We start from the raw sequence: 22,683 nt of genomic DNA on the forward strand, positions 1-22,683 counted from the left end.
AAATTGCAGTGGCTCGGTGGCTCAGTGGCTCACGCCTGTAATCCCAGCACTTTGGGAGGCCAAGGCAGGCAGATACCTGAGGTCAGGAGTTCGAGACCAGCCTGGCCAACATGGAGAAACCCTGCCTCTACTAAAAATACAATAATTAGCCAGGCATGGTGGCGCATGCCTGTAGTCTCAGCTACTCAGGGAGGCTGAGGCAGGAGGATCGCTTGAACCTGGGAGGCGGAGGTTGCAGTGAGCCACGATCACACCTCTGCACTCCAGCCTGGGCGACAGAGCAAGACTCTGTCTCAGGAAATAAATAAATTGCAAGTAAAGGCAAAACAGATCTCACTGTGAATGTGGCTTGTCCATTTGCTGTATAAACAGCCCTGTTGCCTCCCTAGTGTGAAACATCAGGTACTGCTAAGAGTGCTGGGTGGAAAGGCCTCTTTGGGAAACATGGCTTTGCTTTGGCAAATATTGTTGCTGATCTACCTGGGATCAGAGCTTAACGCTCATTCTTACCTTGTGGAAGCAAAGGAGTTTTCATGTGTGTGAAATAGAAAATACCTTTCACATTGTAGAGATGCTATTTTGAAAAAAAAAAAAAATCAGGCCCAATGTAATGGACAAGAGGCAGCACATCAACAAGATTCTAGAATAAATACAGTACTAACTCCCATCCCCCTAAGAACTAACTACTAGTAAAATGAGATATAATGTTTCAGGCTTGACAGGGTCTCTGTTACAAACCATTCTTACATTCCTGGGCACAAAGCTAGTCTAAACATTCATAGAGCTCTTCAATTATATTTTGGTTCTTATATCAGCAGAGTTGAAGAGGAAAACAATGGCAGGGTATATGGGCCTCCTTTCAGATACAGAGTAACAGAAACCCCAACTCAAAGGTCTTTCCAAAAAGGAAATATGCTATTTCATAAAAAGAGAATTTCAGATAAAGCAGACTTCAGGTTACCCTCAATGAGGTTAGCAACAGCCCAGATTTTCAAATCCCAGCCCACAATCTATATTGACATCTTCATCTTGAAGTTGGCGCTCCTCCTAGGTGTAAAGTGGCTGCCAATAACAACCGGACTTTCTCTCTAAGGAGGGAGGAAGGACTTCCTTGGAAATCACAAGCAAATCTCTCCTCGAGGCTCTGCAGCCACAACTTGGTCACATTTCCGTTTCTAAACCAGTTCTTGACAAAAGGGAACATATTATCCTTAAATTATTTCAGCCCAGGATAAGCTTTCCCTCTGATACTTGGCCACTTAGTGGAGGGTGGAGGCTGGAAAAAAGTCAGGGCTCTGTTACAGGAAGAAGGAGAAATGCTGAGTGGGCTACCAACAGTGTCCCCGACCTGGAGGGAGAGTCTTCGCTGAGCAGGAGGTTGAAATGGCTAAGTTAAAAATGGAAGTACATCTGAGGACCCTTCCAACTAGCAGATTCCAAGAAGACTCAATAATGCCTGATCCCAAATCCATTCTTTCATCAGTCTGAGCTGAGGCACTGTGTAACATCAGGAAACTGTGCAGGTTCTGCAAGAGGTACAAAGATAAATAAAAACGGTTCCATCTGGACTTTATTGCACAGTGAGAGTCATATGAGGTATCTGTAAATAACAATAAAAGGTAGAATCACTTTGTGGGAAGTTCAATCCACAAGTAAGACTTCTGTGATGGTTAATTCTGTCAACTTGACTGGATTGAAGGATGCAAAGTATTGATCCTGTGTGTGTCTGTGAGGGTGTTGCCAGTGGAGATTAACTTTTGAGTCAGTGGGCTGGGAAAGGCAGACCACCCTTAACATGGGTGGGCACCATCTAATCAGCTGCCAGCACAGCTAGAATATAGAGCAGACAGAAAAATGTGAAAAGACTAGACTGGCCTAGCCTCCCAGCCTACATCTTTCTCCCGTGCTCGATGCTTCCTGTCCTTGAACATCAGACTCTGAGTTCTTCAGTTTTGGGACTCGGACTGGCTGTCCTTGCTCCTCAGCTTGCAGACGGCCTATTGTGGAGCCTTGTGAGCATGTGAGTTATTACTTAATAAACTCCCCTTCATATAATATTATATATATATGATATATATATATATCTGTCGCTCTGGGGAACCCTAAAACAACTTCCGAGGAGGGAGATCACTTCTGAGCAAATTATGAGGAATGGCAGCAAGAAGAAGGTGGCTTCTGAGCCGAGCCTTGTGAGAGATCAAATTTTTCATAGTATTGGGGACAAGTATTCCTGGATAAACGGACAGCAATGGGGCAGGGCTAGTTAAAAAACAAGATGAGGGAATTATCTTCAGTGTAAATTGCTCCCCCACCAAAAGGACAAAGTGTCTGACTCACCACCTAGTGACTTCACTGAATGTTCTCCTTCTGCTTCACAATCCACCCCTCATTCTTCTCCACCTTGTTCTGTGGTCCCAGAGGCTGGCCTTATGGACTGTATCAACTAGGCCACCTTGTTCCTGGTGTGAGTTGGGTTCGGCTAAGATGGTATGGGCAGGAGATGACAGAGTGAGAGGAAAGAGAGTTGGAGGTATGATTCCTCCAGCGTGCTCCTTGCCAGACTATAGGTGGGCAGTAGCCATATTCCTCTAGCAAAAGCTATGGCTTTCCCCAAACAGCCCTTCCCTATAACTAGTGACACGGGAGCTGGGCAGGGAAGTGCTGGGTAGAGAGGGGCCGGGTCCCTGGTGAGGGCTCCACCCTCAAGCCTGTGCTGCAGATCTAAGTGAGAACATGCACTCCTGTTTTCATGCCTGAATGTTGCATTTTCCAAGACCACCCTGGCCAACCAAGCCCCCCATCCTGTACCCATATAAACCTGAGACCTTGGTGGGCACACACACAAGCAGCTGAATGTCAAGACCAGCAGACCAGTGACAGCAGAACGATGCAGCAGAGAAAAAAAGAGGGACGTCTTGATGCCAAGGGAAGGTCGGCCGGGGTGGTTGGAGAAGGGTCCGGCTGCTGGGCACCCAACTCCAGGGAAAGATTATTCCCCCACCCCTCCACCTTCCGGCTCCCCATCCATGTCGCTGAGCGCCACCTCCATCACTCAAAAAAACTTGCACTTATCCTTCGAGCCCATGTGTGATCCGATTCTTCTGGGACACTGGACCAGAGCTCAGGATACAGAGGCTGTCACACTGGCCCTCTGCCCATGCAATAAGACAGAGGGTCCATTGAGCTGATTAGCACACAAGCCATCTGCATATGGCAAATCCGAAAGAGCCTGGGTTACACGTGCCCACCTGGGCTTGGGGAGTTGCAGACACCCACCCCTAGACACTGCTGCGGGGCCGAGAGCCCAAAGCATTCATCCTGGCCTCTGCACCTGCCAGTCTGCATGCTCTCCCTAGGGATTTGAGCTGCAGGGCAACCAAGCAGGTGAGCCACACCCGTGTTGCATGTGCTGCAGGGGGAATCAGGAAACTCTCCCATTTCATTAGCTTTCAGTACCTGCTCCCTCCCTGTCCACCACACCGGAATAGCAACCTTGCAGCATTGCCAGTCCTGGGGGCTTCGTTATAATGCCTGGTTTCCTTGCACTATCAATGCCTCTATGGAAAAGGCCCTTGATTAAATTCTCCCCAGTCAGACCTTCTGAATATTCCACCTGCTTCCGGCCTGGACCATGACTGACAGAGATCTTTGTAGTCAACTGAAGTTAGCCAGTGATTTTTTTTTTTTAATTTCCATTGCTGTTTTCTTATTTCTTGGTTCTAAGTATCTTATTTCCTCATCTTCTAAGTGTGGCATTAATAATGAACTTCACATCAGATCTATAAGTTGAAACTCATTCATCTCTACCTTGAAGAGCTAGATATTTCTTTCAAAATGTTGGAACTATACAAATGACAAAAGAAAAAATAGATAAATTAGACTTCATCAAAATTAAAATCTTTTATGCTACAAAATGTATCATTGAGAAAGTGTAAAGCAACCTGCAGAATGGGAGAAAATATTTGCAAATCATATCTGATAAGGGACTTATATCCAAAATATAGAATTCTTACAACTCAATAAATAACCCGGTGTTTTTAATGGGCAAAGAATATGAATAGATATGTCTCCAGAAAAGATTGCAAATAGCCAATGTGTACATGAAGAGATACTCAACATCATTAGCCATTTGAGATATGCAAATCAAAGCCAGAATTAAAACCACTTCATCCCCACTAGGATGGCTATAACTAAAAAGGCAAGTAATAACACGTGCTGGCTGGTGAGGATGTGGAGAAATTGACACCCTCATGCATTGCCAGTGGGAACAGGATGGTGCCAGCCACTTTGACACTTCCTCAAAATATTCAACACTTACTAGATCTTTTCCCTTTTATTTTTAGTTGGCACATAGTATTTATGTGATACAGAATGATATTTCCATACATGTATACAAGGTATAATGATCAAATCAGGGTAATCAGCATATCATCACCTAAAATATTTATCATTTTCTTGTGCCATAAACATTCAAAACCCTCTCTTCTAGTTTTTTGAGAATATACAATAAATTACAGTTAACCGTCTTCACCCTACTGTGCTACAGAACAGCAAAACTCATTTCTTCTATCTAGCTGTCATTTCGTATCCATTAACCAGCCTCTTCCCATAGTCTCCTCCTCACCACTCTTCCCAGACCCTAAGGCTCACTGTTCTACTCTCTATTTCCATAGGCTCAAGTTTTCTTTTTAGCTTCCACATATAAGGGGAACATGTGATATTTATCCTTCTGCACCTGATCGATTTCATTTAACATAATGATTCAGCAAGTCTACTTCTAGATATATACTCAAGAAAGTGAAAATAGGCTGGGCGCGGTGGCTCACGCTTGTAATCCCAGCACTTTGGGAGGTCGAGGCGGGCGGATCACGAGGTCAGGAGATCGAGACCACGGTGAAACCCCGTCTCTACTAAAAATACAAAAAAAAAAGGAAACCCACAGGATGCTCTGAAACTTCCATGAAAATGAAGACTTGGAGGGACTGTTGCATTCCTGCATGCCTGGATGTTTCATATTCTCTGAATATCCAGCATGAAATTAATCTGATCCCATGCTTTTTTGCCAACGTGGTATATTTTAGGATAAAAGAAAACACCCCTTACCAAGATGCTCTGAAAGCACCTTCCCCATTATATTAATGATAACTAATGTTATTAAGAGAACATAAGGCAACTGTAACAAAATAAGAGCTCACTAAAGGGGATCCTGTATGGAAATTGTTCGTGCAAATGCCATTTCGGAGCTGGCATTGTACTTGCAGATGGAGTCTCTACAGGAAGCTATGGCTTCAGTCCTACGTGAGCCCGTACAACCACTCAGCACATAAAATTCCATGAAATCGGTGCCTCAAACCACAGTATCTATAAAGGAACTCCTAACTTAAAAAGTAATCCATCAATAGTAAGGATTTTTAAACTGTAGCCTAAAAATTTTAAATACTGTTAGTAGTAATAAAGCAATGAGATTTCTCTAAAATTATTGTTGCCTGTATCACTTTAAATCTTTGACATAAATGAAAACTTGCGTGGAAAATGCTAAAGTTCTAAGCAAATAGGTTGAGTATTAACAAATGGGAAGATGAAGTAGGTGAAATTGATTTTGTTAGGAACTGGTGGGAGCTGGTAGAGACAGCGATTTTTTAAAATACTTTTTAAAATTTTTATCTATTTATTTATTTTGAGACCAGGTTATGAGACTGGCTAATTTTTATATTTTTGGTAGAGAAGGGGTTTTGCCATGTTGCCCAGGCTGGTCTCAAACTCCTGGGCTCAAGCGATCCACCCACCTTGGCCTCTCAAAGTGCTGGGATTACAGGCATGAGCCACCATGCCAGGCTGAGACAGTGTTTTAAACTGTGCTATTGTTGTTCTAGGGAAAAGGTAAGTCAGCCTGAGATAACAGAAGTCTTTGTAATCCACATGTAGGTACGTGGGCATGAAGTAAGAAAGCTCCAGAATTCTGTTGAGGCCACAGAGATTTCCAGAACTGGCAGCAGTTAAGAATTTTGCAGAATGGAAGAGTCACACCTCTAAATTTGTGTAGATTGTGAACTCTCTTCTTGCAAGAAGAAAGAGAAATAGCTGAACTTATGGAAATAACAGTTGATGAAAACTTGGTAATCTGAAGTCTGAACTTTGAACACCAGCAGACAGGCTGAGAATTCTCTTTGATCATGAGCCCAAGTTCCACGTGTACCTGCAGGAGTCTGTGTGGCATTTGTGCACTGGTGTGGGGCCCAGGAGAGGACCACGGAGTGACAAGCCACCAGATTCTAAAGGGAGAGGAAGATCCCCAGAGGACCTGGATAGAGATGTTTCCCTGACCATTGTCTGCCGTGTGCTCCCGATGATGAGACTCTAGAGTTTACAACTGAAACACACTGTCATTTATGATATTATTTGTAATATCTGGTATGTCTAAGTAAAACGTGCATTCAGTAAAACTTGCGATGAAACTTATCTCATTGTGTGGATTTCATTCTTCTCAATTCTTTTATGTTTTCTGGGTTTTTTTCTAGACGGAGTTTCACTCTTGTCGCCCAATCTGGAGTGCAATGGTGTGATCTCGGCTCCCTGCAACCTCTGCCTCTCGGGTTCAAGCGATTCTCCTGCCTCAGCCTCCCAAGTAGCTGAGATTATAGGTGCCTGCCACCACATCCAGCTAATTTTTGTATTTTTAGTGGAGACGGGGTTTCACCATGTTGGCCAGGCTAGTCTCGAACTTCTGACCTCAGGTGATCCACCCGCCTCAGCCCCTCAAAGTGCTGGGATTACAGGCGTGAGCCACAATGCCCAGCCTTTTATGTTTTTTTAATGTCTCGTTTAAACAAATGAAAATCATATGTTGGGTAAGGAGGCATGTCTGACAGGATGGTCAGTGTTTACAACGAAGCTTGAGCACATGAGGAAGGTACTTGCTGCTCGATTTTGCTGTGAACCTGCAAAGCTCCGCTCAAAAAGAAAGTCTGCTTTAAAAGGAGGGGTCTAGAACTGGGCTTTGTACGATAGGTACGATTTGCAAAGCCAGAAGGACAGAGAGACGAGTATTTAACAAATAAGGCAAGATGGACCCTAATCTCTTCGAACCCAGAGGGAGAGGCCCTGATGAGACCAGAAGCGGCTGGCACGGGGAGGAGCAGTGGGGAAAGGTGAAAGAGCAGGTGCCTTGAGGTCAGCAGAGGAACTCAGACTCGAGATTTTAGATATTAAAAAGCCATTGTGCTTGAAGTGTGTTCTGGAACGATGACCCACTCTGGTGTGCTTGCTGGTCTGCCCTGGCTAGGCCAACCCCAAGTCTTGGGCCTAGAGAGGTTCCTGAGGGCTGCCAGGGAGGGCCAGAGAGGAGTGAGCCAGAAAAGTGAGGGCCAGCAGGACCATCGCTGTGAAAGAACAACTAAGAGAGGACAGGCCCATGGGCTTGGTCCAGGTGACAATAGTGCCCAGCCCTGTTCTAGGGAACTGAGGCCCGGTGGCCTTTCATCTCTTGGCCCCAGGGATACCTGGTCAGCCCCCTCAGGGGAGACAGAGCTCTCTAGACCTTAAAGAGCCTTTAGGGTGTTACAGGTTGATTTGCGTCCCCCAAAAAGCTATGTTGAAGTCCTAATCCCTGTACCTGTGAATGTGACCTTATTTGGAAAAAGCGAGTTAAAATGAGATCATTGGCCGGGCGCAGTGGCTCACACCTGTAATCCCAGCACTTTGGGAAGCCAAGGTGGGCAAATCACCTAAGGTCAGGAGTTCAAGACCAGCCTGGCCAACATGGTAAAACCCCATCTCTATTAAAAATACAAAAATTAGCCGGGTGTGGTGGTGCATACCTGTAATCCTAGCTACTCAGGAGACTGAGGCAGGAGAATTGCTTGAACCTGGGAGGCGGAGGTTGCAGTGAGCCAAGATCGTGCCACTGCACTCCAGCCTGGGTGACAGAGCAAGACTCCGTCTCAAAAAAAAAAAAAAAAAAAAGAAATCATTGTCGTCATTCAACAGACATGGGCTGATCATCCGTTATGTTCAAAGTACTGTCCAGGAGATGTGAATAAAACACAGACCTGTCCTCAAAGAGTGAACAAGCCACTAGACGTGTTGGTGAAATCCTGGAGATTCTTGGGGAAAGATAGTTTTTCTAACCATAAATGACCTCTCTAACTTAGTTGGTAGCTCTTCAACTACAAAGTATGTCCAAAAGGGCACTGTGTTTGGGGACTTATAGATGAACAGAGTGCTTTTGGGGTCCTGGCATTCCACAGCATAAAGACGTATTCCTGAACTGGCTGCCTCAGAGCCAGAGGGCAAGATGGAGAGGCCCTTGAGCTGGTGTTCAGGACAGGGCTGTACAGACAGCAGGGCGAGCGCCATCACGCCCAGACCAACACACAGGTGAGAGAGAGAAGGGAGAAGAAACTGACACAGCACCAGCAATACACCATCCTTGCTGCTTGGGGCCCACTCCTTCTAGCTGCAGACCGCCCACAGATTAAACTGTACTCAAAAGAAGTAGATTGCACAGCAGGGAACACCACTGCTCCAAGTTCTGTACAACAGGGAAGGGTGATAGATATTTTATACACACAGAAAATGTATGGAAGGGCCAGGCGCGGTGGCTCATGCCTGTAATCCCAGCACTTTGGGAGGCCGAGGCAGGCAGATCACTGGAGGTCAGGAGTTCGACACCGGCCTGACCAACATGGTGAAACCCCGTCTCTACTAAAAATACAAAAATTAGCCAGGCATGGTGGTGCATACCTATAATCCCAGCTACTCGGGAGGCTGGGGCAGGAGAATCACTTGAACCTGGGAGGCAGAGGTTTCAGTGAGCTGAGATCATGCCCCTGCACTCCAGCCTGGGTGACAGAGCAGGACTCCATGTCAAAAAATAATAAGTAAATACATAGAATTATCACATGACCTAGCAATTCCACTTGTAGGTATAAACTCAAAAGAATTGAAAGCAGGAATTTAAACAAATACTTGTATATGCATGTTCATAGCAGCATTATTCACTACAGCCAGATGTGGAAACAACCCAAATGTCCATCAGCTGATGAATGATGAACAAAATGTGGCATATCCATAGGATGGAATATTATTTGGTCATGAAAAGGAATGAGATAGTGGTACATGATCTAGTGCACATGAAACTCAAAAACGGTATGCTGAGTGAAGGAAGCCTGTCACAAAAGGTCACACATTGTATGATTCCATTTATATAAAATACACAGAATAAGTAAATTCAAAGAGACAGAAAAAAGAAAGAAAAAGAAAAAGACTCATCCCTTCTGGGGCCCCTGGCCCCTGGATGTCTGTAAAGTCTACTTCTATATCATGAACTTGAGAACACCTGTCCATTCCATCTCCTAAAGCCTCAGGAAACACATGCACCTGTTTTCCTGAAGCCCTTCCTGGACCCCCAGCATCCTGGAAACCTACATCCTGCGATATAAGAAGCAGCTCCTGGCCGGGCACAGTGGCTCCTGCCTGTAATCCCAGCACTTTGGGAGGCTGAGGCGGGTGGATCACAAGGTCAGGAGTTCAAGACCAGCCTGGCCAAGATGGTGAAACCCCAACTCTACTAAAAATACAAAAAATTAGCCAGGCATGGTGGCAGGAGCCCCTAATCCCAGCTACTCAGGAGGCCGAGGCAGGAGAATTGCTTGAACTCGGAGGGCGGAGGTTGCAGTGAGCCGAGATCATGCCACTGCACTCCAGCCTGGGTGACAGAGTGAGGAGAAAAAAAAAAAGAAGCAGCTCGTATTCTATCCTCTGAACCCAGCAAAAGCTTCTGTTTCTCAGAATCTGCCATTAATGATTTCCGTGAGTCCTAGATTTCGGGATTCTCCAGTTCCTCTGATATTACAATCTGGCAAGAGGTTTGGACAAATAGGACATATTTTTGGTTAAGTATCTGTTGACGGTTCTATAGAAGTTTGTTCTACCATTCTTGAAGCTTTTCTGTGGGTTTGAAATTTTTCAAAATAAAAACTTAGTAAATGAGTAATCCAAGACTCTGTCCATATTCTTTTTCAAACCAAATCAGCTTGGGGCACTATTTCCCCAGATGAAGATTCTTGACACCTCTCAAGGAGAGGGAGACATTCCTTGGAGCCATCAGTGGCACCCAGGAACAAAACCAAACTCAGCCCTAGGATCCCCCTTAAAGAAGCAGAAACTGCGCGTGCCAGGAGAGAGAAGGCTCCTTGGTGGATGGGCTGTGATCAGCATCCGCCCTTCCAGCTGCCCCTTTGACTCAAGTACAAGCACTTCATCCTTTTGCTGTCTCCCGTGAAACCCCACTGCCACAATAGTTAGCTTCTGCTCTAGTAAGAAATGTTAGTAGAGGCTTCCTGGCTGGGATGATTAAGAGTCAATTTAGCGTTCAGCTGGGCGCTGCCCAGTCTCCTTGTCTGCTTCTCACCTCTGTTGTGTGGTCCAGTCTGCTAGCTGTTCACTCACCTTCCTGCTGACTTACTGCCTTGCCTCATCTGGCCTTGCCCTTTATTTAGTTCCTGGAAAGTCCCTGGCTCCTGACTGTTATCTGACCTTCAACCTGCTGCCTCTCTTGATTAACTTTCAGATTTCTGCCTGCCTGATTTCAACCACTTCCTTGAACTATGCACATATTCCTGACATTAAAGCACTGACCATGACATTCACCCAGTTGTTAGGGTCTGACCAACCCTCAGCACCTCCTTGAGTTATGTGCATCCAGCTTCTCTCCAGTCTTGTTAAATGTGGCATTCACAGATTGTCCAGCCCCGCAGAGCTCACTTAAGCTATCATGTATGTTTGTAACATCAGCATTAGAACAAATCCGACATTCACAAATTTGGTTCTGAAACTCCCTGACCTTTATCTCACATCTGGTTCTGTGTACATCTTTTGTGACTTCATGTGCCACGACACCTGGCATTTTTATCCTCCTCCCGTTGTTCAGACTTTCCAACCCCAGCCCCCCACCTCCTAAGAGGTCACTAGTGGCCAATGACTTAATCGATCATGCCTACGTAATGAAGTTTCTGTAAAATCCCAAAAGAAGAGAAAGTAAAAGTAAAATAATTTTTTAAAAAGAATTTAAAAATTTTTTTTTAAAAAAAAGGACAGGTTGATAGAGCTTCCAGATGGCCAAACACATGGAGGTTCCTATGTAACAGCCCAACAGGTTCACCTTGCCCACTGCCTAGACAGCCAATTTCTCAAGACAGGGGAATTACAATAGAGAAGGAGTAATTCACACAGAGCCAGCTGTGTGCAAGACCTGAGTTTTATTATTACTCAAATCAGTCTCCACATCTGGTGTCAGAAGTGATCTATGTTGTGAGAGCATAGTAGGAGAAACTGCTTTCATTTTCTCCTCTATCAGGGGTGTAGGAACGGAGTACATTTTCTATTTCCCAGACCAGGGGTTAAGCTCACTAACACACAATGAGCAGCTACAAAATGATTTTTTAAAAATCAACAACCCAATAAAAAAGTTGGCAAAGTATAGGTAGGAATGAACCGTTTACAAAAACAAAATACAAACAGCTCTAAAACATATAAAAGATATTCAACCTCGGCCGGACGCGATGGCCCGTACCTGTAATCCCAGCACTTTGGGAGGCTGAGGCAAGTGGATCATGAGGTTAGGAGATCAAGACCATCCTAGCCAACATGGTGAAACCCTGTCTCTACTAAAAATACAAAAATTAGCCGGCCATGGCAGCGGGTGCCTATAATCCCAGCTACTCAGGAGGCTGAGGCAGGAGAATTGCTTGAACCTGGGAGGCGGAGGCTGCAGTGAGCCGAGATCACATCACTGCACTCCACAGCCTGGGTGACAGAGTGAGACTCTGTTTCAAAAAAAAAAGATATTCAGCCTTACTCATAAAATATGAATGCCAATTAAACTACACTGAAACATCACTTTCACCTATCAAATTGGCAAAAATCTAAGAGCTTGGTAACATATCCTGTCTCTAAGGCCATCAAAAAACAGACCCTCTCACACATTGTTGGTGGAAGTGTAAATTGGTCAAACGCCTGTGGCAATTTAGCAGTGTCTATCAAAATTATAATGCATGTACATTTGTTCCAGCAGTCCCACTACTAGCAATTTATTTTATGAATATTCACACATAAGTGTGAAATGATCAGGGATAAGGTTATCTATTCCAATATTGTTTATTAGAGGATATTCTGAGTATATTCAATATTTGATAAAGTAAATTTTAAAATACTTTAATAAAAAATGTTTTATTAAAATATTTTATTGTGGTAAGAACAGTTAACATGAGCTCTACCCTCTTAACAAATATTTTAAGTGCATTACACATTATTGTTGACTAGAAGAAAACTCTGTTTTTGAAATAATAGAGGAAATAAATTGTTAGAAATACCCAAGAGAAAGATTCTGAGAGTGAATCCTCAAAACACTGTCATTTTGTCACTCCGGCTCTCCATCTGGGTCTGCAGAGTTTTAAAATGCATTCCCCACTAAAGCCTGAGGGCTGAATGAGAAGCTACTTCTCCAAAAGCCCAGGTCCCTCAACAAACAAGCTCGCCCCTGTGGCAAAGCACACCCTCCGGTTTTGCTGCTTATGCAGAGCTGTTGCTTAATTGACAGATGGTGCCGCCGTGAAAATACAGCCACGTGGGAGAGAAATAAATCAATAAGAAAGAAGACTGAAACACTCGCTCCAGATTCTTTTTTAGCTAGTGAATGTGAATCAGGATTTTCTAATAAAAATCACGTTGAAAATGTATGGCAGGTGTGCTACCTATTGAGTAGTTTCAGGAAAATATCAGAACTGGCTGTGGCTACAATGAAAAACACTTTACAGGCTGTTTGTAAAAGCTGGTCACCCCCTAGCCTGGCCAACATAGTGAAACCCTGTCTCTACCAAAAAAATACAAATATTAGCTGGGCTTGGTGGTACGCAGCCTGTAATCCCAGCTACTCAGGAAGCTGAGGCAGGAGAATCACTTGAACCTGGGAGGCAGAGGTTGCAGTGAGCCGAGATCGCACCACTGCACTCCAGCCTGGATGACAAAGTGAGTCTCCGTTTCAAAAAAAAAAATGCTGGTCACCTCGATCTTTATCGCCATGAAGAAAAGACAACACATTTTTTAACAGCCTTCATCCCCCTAATTAGCTTTTTTTTTTAGTATGCAGTTAATTTGAAAACTTTATTTAAACGTAAATTGAGTGGATCAGTGTGGAAAGGTAAGTCGATACACAGCAGATTAAAGATAACAAAAAGAAACAAGTGACCTATATTTTCAGAACATTTCCAGAATGATCGTTTGTTTTGTTTGATCAGTGCTAGAGAAAGAAGTGGCTGGAAGTTGGCAAAAGAACAAGTGAGAAACTGTAAAACGGCCTGTCTGAAATCTGTTCTTTTTTGTGGTTATTTGGGCCAGGCTGACTCCTCGTTGCCAGCACTTCTCACATCAAGCACCCGGTCCACCACAAGTATGCACATCTCGTCACATGCCGGTGACATTACATGCCCTCCAGTAGGTAAGCTTTCTTCACTTTGTCTAAATCTTTTGGAATTACAGCAACCAATTGACTGGATGTGACGGTTTCTATAATTTTTCATCTAGTGACTGAAAAAAAAAAAAACCCTGACATTTGAAAGAGCCACTTTAAAAAGTTGTAAAGAAGCATGAAGAGGCTTTCCTGGGTCATTAGCTGATTTTTATTTTGCAAAACGCATTCCCTGGAGACTTTCTAAGAAACTACTGTCCTTAATACCAAACTCATAAAAAGCTAGAAATTAGCTTTACTTGTTTAAAAATGGCCATCAATCGTCTAAAGCCAGGATTGCTGGAATTTATGAAAATATCTTCATAAAGTATTTAAGATATTGTGGAATAATATATGAAAATAATATATAGTTATAGATACACGAAGCTCAACAGTACCAACAGGCTAGCTCCAAATTTCCCCCAAAAGCTAAAGTTTTCCCCTTTTTGTACAGGAAGTTGGAAAAAAAACCTAAAAATAGAGCTTTATTTTACTGAGAGGCAAGCAAGATTTTACTTACTATTTTTTTCTTCTGGAATATTCCATTTAATATTGGCGAAATGCGTATTTCATAACGAAAGGAGAAACAAAAGAAAATTGTCATGAAAACAATGCCTACATGAAGTTAAAACGCTGCCTTCTAAAACACTATACCTGTTTATTCCCTCTCATAATGCAAGCTTTATTTCAGGAAAACCACACTCAGCTCCATCTCTCTGTGCCTAGGAGGGCTGGGTTGTCAATGTCAGGGAGGAGAAGAAAACCCAAGTCAGGTTGAGCTGAGGTCAGGTACTTGGAGATGCCAAAGCCTGGTACAAAGTAGAAAAGCAGATTTAAGGATGGTCTGAGGTCAGCAAATGAGTGAAGAGCCAGATACACCCAGTTCAAACCAGGACAAGCCAAAAACCAGAGGCTTTGTGACAAATCTAAGAACAAATGAGACAGGGATATATGAATAGGCAAGTTAAACGAGACTAAGAAGCACATCAAATGGGTGTAGCTAAATCTACACACTTTGTTCAGTGGCAGGACCTCTTCCTCCACCAGCAGACTTTCACTGGTCTTAAAGGAGCAGTATTCTGAAAATATTATGGAAGGGACCAGAACAACTAATATAAGATGAGGACTTGGTTGTGCAAAAATGCACCACCACTACAATCCCCAAAAGGAAGGTCTACAAGGAGCACACAAGCTAAAGATTGCCATTGCTATTGTTAGAACAATAAATTATATGTGACTATTATTTAGCACCCTTGAACACACAAAATAAGACTGATGTTACAGTTAGCCCATAATGTATTCATTCAAAATATTTATTGAGTACTTACAGCCAGGTACTGTGCCGAAAGCTGGGGATAAAAAGTTAAGCAGAACGTAGTCTGTGCTCTCAAGAAATTCACAGAGAAAGAGAAAAGAAGCGATTTCAATACAGTGTAATAAGTACACTGCAAGGGGGAAATCATGGGGTGTTAAGATAGAAGGACAATTAAAGCTTCCAAAGGAGAGGAAATCTAAGCTGAGAACTGAAGGAGTGACGCAGGCCAGCCGGCAGGAGAACTTCTCTCCTTTATGTTTAATTACTGTCCAGAGCCATGGAGAATTTAGAGATAACACAAAAAAGACAATTAAATGAATGAAGGCCTCAAAAATATGACCATCTGCAGGGAGTGAAAGCAGTAGCACGGTCTGATCTTGAGTACCGTTAAAAGTAGAATTTTCAAAATGTTAAAACAACACATATACATAAGAGCATATGTCAAGGTTATTTTTAGCTCGCTAATGAGGGAACAAACAGAATGACAAGATGATTCAAAGGCAGATACAAGAAACGAATGTACATATTTCCCATTAAAGAGAAGAAAGCTAGAATAAAATTATTAAATACTAAAACTCATCAGTGTTCTACAGAGCAATAAACTATAATCTTTAGGGTTTTTTCTCTAATGAACAGAAATAATTGGCATTATTATTAGACAAAAATAATTTTTACTGTATCAATTTATTACATATTGACATCTGACTTTTGTTGCAAAAATGCCTGGGCCCTATTCATTAGCCAATAGGAAGTTAAATTGTATTTGCCAAGAGAGTCAGGTGATCCTTACACAGGCTTGTGAAGTGAGCCCCTAGCCTAACAATAAAATTCACACCACCATCTTTTTGGCTACCTTCTATGTGTTGGATCATTTTGTTTAGTAACCTCCAAAAATATTTAGCCTCTGAAATGTACCTAGTATGAAAACATCCCACAAGGAGAGTTGTGACCTTCCTCAATCTCCCCAAACAGACTAAAGGTTACAGGAAAACAGATTTCTTCTATCTGATTCTAAGGCATAAGGATGATAAGAACCACCCACATTCTGGCTGGGCATGGTGGCTCACGCCTGTTATCCCCAGCACTTTGGGAGGCCGAGGCAGGTGGATCCCATGAGGTCAGGAGTTCGAGACCAACCTGGCCAACATGGCGAAACCCTGTCTTTACTAAAAATACAAAAAATTAGCTGGACATGGTGCCGGGAGCTTGTAATCTCAACTACTCGGGGCGCTGAGGCAGGAGAATTGCTTGAACCCAGGAGGTGGAGGTTGCAGTGAGCCGAGATCGTGCCACTGCACTCCAGCCTGGGCAACAAGAGCAAAACACCATCTCAAAAAAAAAAAAAAAAAAAGAACCACCCACATTCCAAGCAGTGTTGTTACACTCTTTTTCTCATTTAATCATCTCACCAATCCCATGCAGTAGGTTTGACTACATTGAATTTGTATACTTGAGGAAACAAAGGGTCACAGAAATTAAATAACTTGCCCAAATATAAATTTAAAAAGCTATTTGAAAGGGCAGCTAGGCAGTATCAATCCAAATTTAAAACGTGCATATCCTCTGACCCAATTCATTCTTTAGAATGTATCCTAAAGAAATGTTTACTGCTGGGTACAGTGGCTCACGCCTGTGGTCCCTCAGCTACCCTCACCTACCTGGGAGGCTGAGGCCGAAGGATTGCTTGAGCCCAGGAGTTCAAGGCTGCAGTGAGCTAGGGTGGCGCCACTGTACTCCTGCTTGGGCAAGAAAGCAAAACCCTGTATTAGCAAAGGAATAGGAAAGAAGGAAGGATGAAAGGGTGACAAATCTGAGTCATCATAAGAGGATATGGTTAAATAAATTAAAATATATCCACATTATGGGATATTACGCCATATTAAAAAGGAATGAGATACATCCATACTTACCTCCAAGATACACTGTTCAGCAAAAGAAGCAACTTTCATGATAATGTATACATGCAAACAAAAATATGCTCTAAAAGCTGGAAAGGATGTAGCTCAACTGTTAACAGTGGTTACCTCAGGCAAGGGGAGGAGGCATGGGGGAAGCAGGGGAAGGAGGAGAGGTTTGTATTTCATCCTATAGTCATATATTTCTAGAACCATTTATGATGACAATGTATTACTGACACAATTTTTTAAATAATGATTGATATGGGTTGTGGAAAGATAACTTGCTGGAGATTACCCAAGTAGTAAAAGCAATTTACATTGGGATTCAAACTCAGGTCTGACTAATTTTTTTTTTTTCTGAGACGTAGTCTTGCTCTGTCACCCAGGCTGGAGTGCAATGGCATGATCTCGGCTCACTGCAATCTCCACCTCCCAGGTTGAAGCAATTCTTCTGCCTCAGCCTCTCAAGTAGCTGGGATTACAGGCTCCTGCCACCGCACCTGGCTAATTTTTGTATTTTTAGTAGAGATGGGGTTTCGCCATGTTGGCCAGGCTGGTCTCAAACTCCTGACCTCGTGATCTGCCCACCTCGGCCTCCCAAAGTGCTGGGATTACAGGCGTGAGCCACTGCACCCGCCTAGGTCTGACTAATTTTTAAAACTGTAGCCTTTGCAAATTATCGTTTACCTCACTAACCATCCAGGACTGCATTTGCTGCGGGAACGTTCTTGAGGACGTGTTTGCCGCATCTGTCAGGAAGAAAATTCTTTTAGAGTTAGGGGTTGGGGACCTGCTTTGCTTCTCCTAAGGCACCGGTATAGTTAGTTTGTCTTTTCCTCCAGGACAATGAGAATTCTGTACCAAAATCTAACTGCTTATCTTGATCACCGAGGAATTTAGAGTCAAATCTACCACCTAACTCTCATAATCTGGTTTCACGGTAGGTCCTCAGTCTGAGGAACAAACTAGAAGTGAGTGAAAGTAAAGTCCAAGTCCACGTCAAAATAGGACCTGCCAAGTCAGACTCAGCCTATTAGAACCTATCTCCTTCAGTCCCCTCGGAAAACGTCAGGGGCCATTCTGACAGCAAATTCTCAAGCTTGAGTACGCTTAAGAATCACCTGAGATTAATCATTAAAAATACAGATTCCCGGCCTGAGCGTATCCTGGCTGGGCACGGTGGCTCACGCCTGTAATCCCAGCACTTCGGGAGGCCAAGGCGGGTGGATCACCTGAGGTCAGGAGTTCGAGACCAGCCTGACCAACATGGAGAAACCCCATCTCTATTAAAAATACAAAAAATTAGCCAGGCTTGGTGGCACACGCCTGTAATCCCACCTACTCGGGAGGCTGAAGCAGAAGAATTGCTTGAACCCAGGAGGTAGAAGTTGTGGTGAGCCAAGATCACGCCATTGCACTCCAGCCTGGGCAACAAGAACAAAACTCCGTCAAAAAAAAAAAAAAAAAAAAACAACCCTTCAAACAGATTTCTGGGTAGACATTCTCAGAGTTTAACAAGGAAGTGGGCTAATTAGTTGTTAATTAGTTGTGGTGGAGTAGAGTGGGGGAAGTGGTTATCTCTGTACCCAAGTTTGACTTGAAAGGCCACACGGGCAGATGTATCCAGCTTTTGAAGATTCCGTCAATCCACCTCTGCAGGTGCACACCCTCCACCCTCGTTCACCAGCCTTGCTGGTTTGGGTCCTCAAAACGAGATGTTCTGCCCTCTCTTCCCTTTCATCTCCTCATACCCAAATCCTGGCTCTGAGGGATTTTGACCCTGACCTCATTAATTTGATCTTTCTCCTTATCTTAAACTTGGTAACTTCTGCAGTTTGTGAAGTTAGAATCTCTGTTTGCTTGCTCTGTCTTCCAAAGCCTTTCTTCTCAGGGGTTAAACATCAATTGGCTCCTAAATATACCTGGAGTTTACTGTCCTCCTCCCTCACTGGAAGAGGGTTTTAGATGACAGTGATAAGGGAGATAGCATAGCTCTCAGCTGTGGCTGGGCTGCTTTTCAAAGCGTGTGTGTGGTCCAGCTCCCACAGGTGCATGGCCCTGAGTCTCAAAGTCACAGTGCTCATACCCAGTGTCTGATGAGGACTGACAGTCTTAGAACTCTCTAAATGCCTTTTGCTTTTCCTACAAATGACTGTGAACTCAATCTACTGGCATAACATAGGAAACTGAAGAGCCTCGACCTCAGAGGGATAATTATTTAAAAGCTAGAGCTCATTCCATCCTTAGGGTATGAGTCCCTTATCTTTGTAACTTAATTAGCTGGAATCCAATGAGCTTAATTGATATATTAGAAACAGAAAAATAAGCACTATTATGATTTATTACAACTTGAATTGAAAGCCTAACTCTGTTCCTTCTGAACTATAATTAATTTGTGTTTGTTGTTAAATATGAGTATATTTTGAGTATATCAAAATACATTAGAGGCCGGGCACGGTGGCTCACGCCTGTAATCCCAGCACTTTGGGAGGCCAAGGCAGGTGGATTACTTGAGGTCAGGATTTTGAGACCAGCCTGGCCAACATGGCAAAACCCCATCTCTACTAAAAATACCAAAATTAGCCGGGCATCGTGGCACGTGCCTATAATCCCAGCTACTTAGGAGGCTGAGGCAGGAGAATTGTTTGAACCCAGGAGGCAGAGGTTGCAGTGAGGCGAGATCGTGCCATTGCACTCTAGCCTGGGCGACAGAGTGAGACTCCATCTCAAAAACAAAAACAAACAAAAAGAAAACAAAATACACTAGAGATCTGAAGACACATAATGAGGTTGCAATTAGGTATGACGGGGGTGCTATGTCTCAAAGTTTACATTTTACTCTTACTTCTGGCTTGGGACAAAATTTTGAATGAATTTTTTTTAGCATAAAATCGTGTCTTTTAAGGGTTTTATATTTTCATTGCACACTTCTCATTTTTTTCTTCATCTTCAGTTCATCTTTTCCCACTCCTTTTCACTCTACACTACTTCTGTCTTTTTTTTTTTAATATTTCTCTTCCTCTTTCTTTAGTAGTTTCTCTCCTCATTTAACCTTTCCCTAAGTCTGGGATGAAACTTTTCCTTTTTGAAATGACATCTATGCTAATTACTGTAAGGTAGGATATACCCAAGGTATCAAGAGAGCACATGTGCTGAAAATGATATCCGTCAATATGCACAGAGACCACGTTTTCTGAGCCAAAATTGGCATATGCGTTCCAATAAGTATGAGGAGGTTTTGGCGAGCAGCAGAATAAAATTTTTAAATTGAGACTTAATGCATAAAATTCAGGTATCATAGTCTCGGTACCTGTATCATATGAAGAAGATCTCAAATGCACCAGCTCGTGCACTTAAGAGACTCCTCATATAGCCTGCCATGGTGTTTCTTCACTTCTTGGACATAAACTTCCTAACATTAGTGTCCTTCCTCTAGGTTATACAATGAAAATGAGTGCATTGTATCTACAAAGCCCTTATTAAATCGAATATATTTACCTTGGCAAGAAGGGACCTCTCTTGGTTTCCTTATTGGTTCATTGGCATAAATTGGTTTATAGTGCTCTCTTGGGAGGCTCAAAGAGCATATCTAGAGCATGAAACTAATATATATTAATTGGGGGAACAGAGAAGATAGGGGGTACACAGCAGCAGAGGACAAGGCAAGGCCAGTTGGGGTGCCTAACCATGAAGCCAGGAGTGAGGAAAGAAAGATGACCTTGGGAGGGGACTGGCCTGGCCCCAGAGACCATGTCACTGTTTGGCCAAGTCTCAGGAAGAAAGTTATTTGTTTTTCTTTTTTGTCCTTTCCATCTCTACCCTCACATCTTCATCATCTTTCTTTCCTCCTATCCTGTCTCTCTCTGCCAGATTTGTGTCTTAGAAAAAGAGGTCATAGATTTACAGAATGATGGAGCTGGAAAGGAGACTCCAGAGTTATCTCCTACAACCTCTTGAATGAACAAACCGTTAAGGAGCCTGAAGCCCAGAGAAGTAACATAACTCACCCTGCTACAAAGCGGCAGAGGCTGATCTTGAAAGTAGCCCAACAGTCAAGGCGTTTTCGTCAACACCGCACTGCCTCTCTCTGGAAGAATTTTTAGGACAGTGAGAAAATAGTAACAAAACATTATACCCTGTCAGGGGAGACAAGAGGGAAGAAAATGAGTGGCTTATAGAAAAAAGAAGAGGGGGCCAGGTGTGGTGGCTCACGCCTGTAATCCCGGCACTTTGGGAGGCCAAGGCAGGTGGATCACGAGGTCAGGAGTTCAAGACCAGCCTGGCCAATATGGTGAAAGCCCATCTCTACTAAAAATACAAAAAAAAAAAATTAGCCGGGCATGGTGGCAGGAGCCTATAATCCCAGCTACTGGGGAGGCTGAGGCAGAGAATTGCTTGAACCCAGGAGGCAGAAGTTACAGTGAGCTGAGACTGGGCCACTGCACTCCAGCCTGGGTGACAGAGCAAGACTCTGTCTCAAAAAAAAAAAAGAAAAAGAAAAGGGTAATAGGAAGAAGAAAATAGAATAAGAGAAGAGGAGAAAAACAAGATGGATGGAGAGGTACAGGCATGATGCCACCTTCTAATAAGCCTCTGCTAAACTATTTAAAATAATGCTGTGGATTCCCCTCCTTAGGTATTTACCCCAGAGAAATGAAAACAATATACCAAAATATTTGTATAGCTAGGTCCATAGGAACTTCATATATAATATTTAAAAACTGTAAACTGACCAAATGTCCATTAAAAGGAAAATGAACAAATTATAATACATCCATACCATGGAATGCTGGCCAGAAATACTACCAATACACCCATGAACATGGTTGAATCCCACAGACATTATGCTGAGCAAAGAAAATCAGACCCCAAAGAGTACATACTCTATGGTTCTAATTATGCAAAGTTCTAGAGCAGATGAAAGTAATTTGTAGTGGAAAACAATCAGAGAACAGTAATTGTCTGGGGTAGGTGGAGGATGGTGATCCTGATAGGGATTAACTTGGAAGAGGCATGAGGAGAACTTTCTGGTGTGATGACAGTGTCCTGTATCTTGATAGGGGTTTGGGTTATACACATGAATACATTTGTCAAAACTCATGGGAAAATATACTTAAGATCCGTGTATTTCATTGTGTATAAATTTTATCTCAGAAAAAAAAAACACCAAAAAAACTAAACTCTAGTTAATGGTATGCGTGTTCAAGTGTTTAGAGCTGAAGCTACTTGCTTTGAAATGCATCCAAAAAATAAGATGGATTGATGGATGGAGAGATAGAAGATATGGGATAAATCAGGCATGTATATTAAAATGTTAGTTCTATAGTCCAAGTGGCGGGTATATGGGCAGTCCTTATAAAATTCTGTCCACTTTTCTGTATGTTTAAAATTTTTTATTTTAAAATGTTAAGGAAAAACTTACTAAAGGACATAGTACATGATATGGTTTGGATCTGTGTTCCCACCCAAATCTCATGTTGAATTGTAATCCCCAATGTTGAAGGTGGGGCCTGGTGGGAGGTGATTGGATCATGGGGGCAGTTTCTCATGAATGGCTTAGCACCATTCCCTTAGTGCTGTTCTTGTGATAAAGTTCTCACAAGATATGGTTGTTTGAAAGCATGTGGCACCTCCCCCTTTTCTCTCTCTCTCTCTTTTTTTTTTTTTCGAGACAGAGTCTCACTCTGTTGCCCAGGCTGGAGTGCAGCGGTGCAATCTTGGCTCACTGCAGCCTCTGCCTCCTGGGGTCAAGCAATTCTTGTGCCTCAGCCTCCCAAGTAGCTGGGACTACAGGCGTGCGCCACCACACCTGGCTAATTAATTTTTGTATTTTCAGTATAGATGGGGTTTCACCATGTTGGCCAGGCTGGTCTCGAACTCCTGACTTCAAGTGATCTGCCTCCCTCAGCCTCCCAAAGTGCTGGGATTACAGACGTGAGCCACCGTGCCTAGCCCCCTTTTTCTCT

General features: G+C 43.2%; 1 protein-coding gene across 1 annotated transcript in view; it reads left to right on the plus strand.

Moving 5' to 3' along the window:
• Nucleotides 1-6,000, plus strand: part of CUNH7orf33 (chromosome unknown C7orf33 homolog) — a 23,619-nt gene extending 17,619 nt beyond the window's left edge. The window contains 1 exon segment of the mRNA XM_032759456.1: nt 5,874-6,000. Coding sequence (XP_032615347.1) covers nt 5,874-6,000 — 127 coding nt within the window.
• The last annotated feature ends 16,683 nt before the right edge of the window (nt 6,001-22,683 follow it).

This window comes from Hylobates moloch, unplaced genomic scaffold, assembly GCF_009828535.3.
Source record: "Hylobates moloch isolate HMO894 unplaced genomic scaffold, HMol_V3 SCAFFOLD_1, whole genome shotgun sequence".
In the NCBI taxonomy this organism is placed as follows: Eukaryota; Metazoa; Chordata; class Mammalia; order Primates; family Hylobatidae; genus Hylobates; species Hylobates moloch.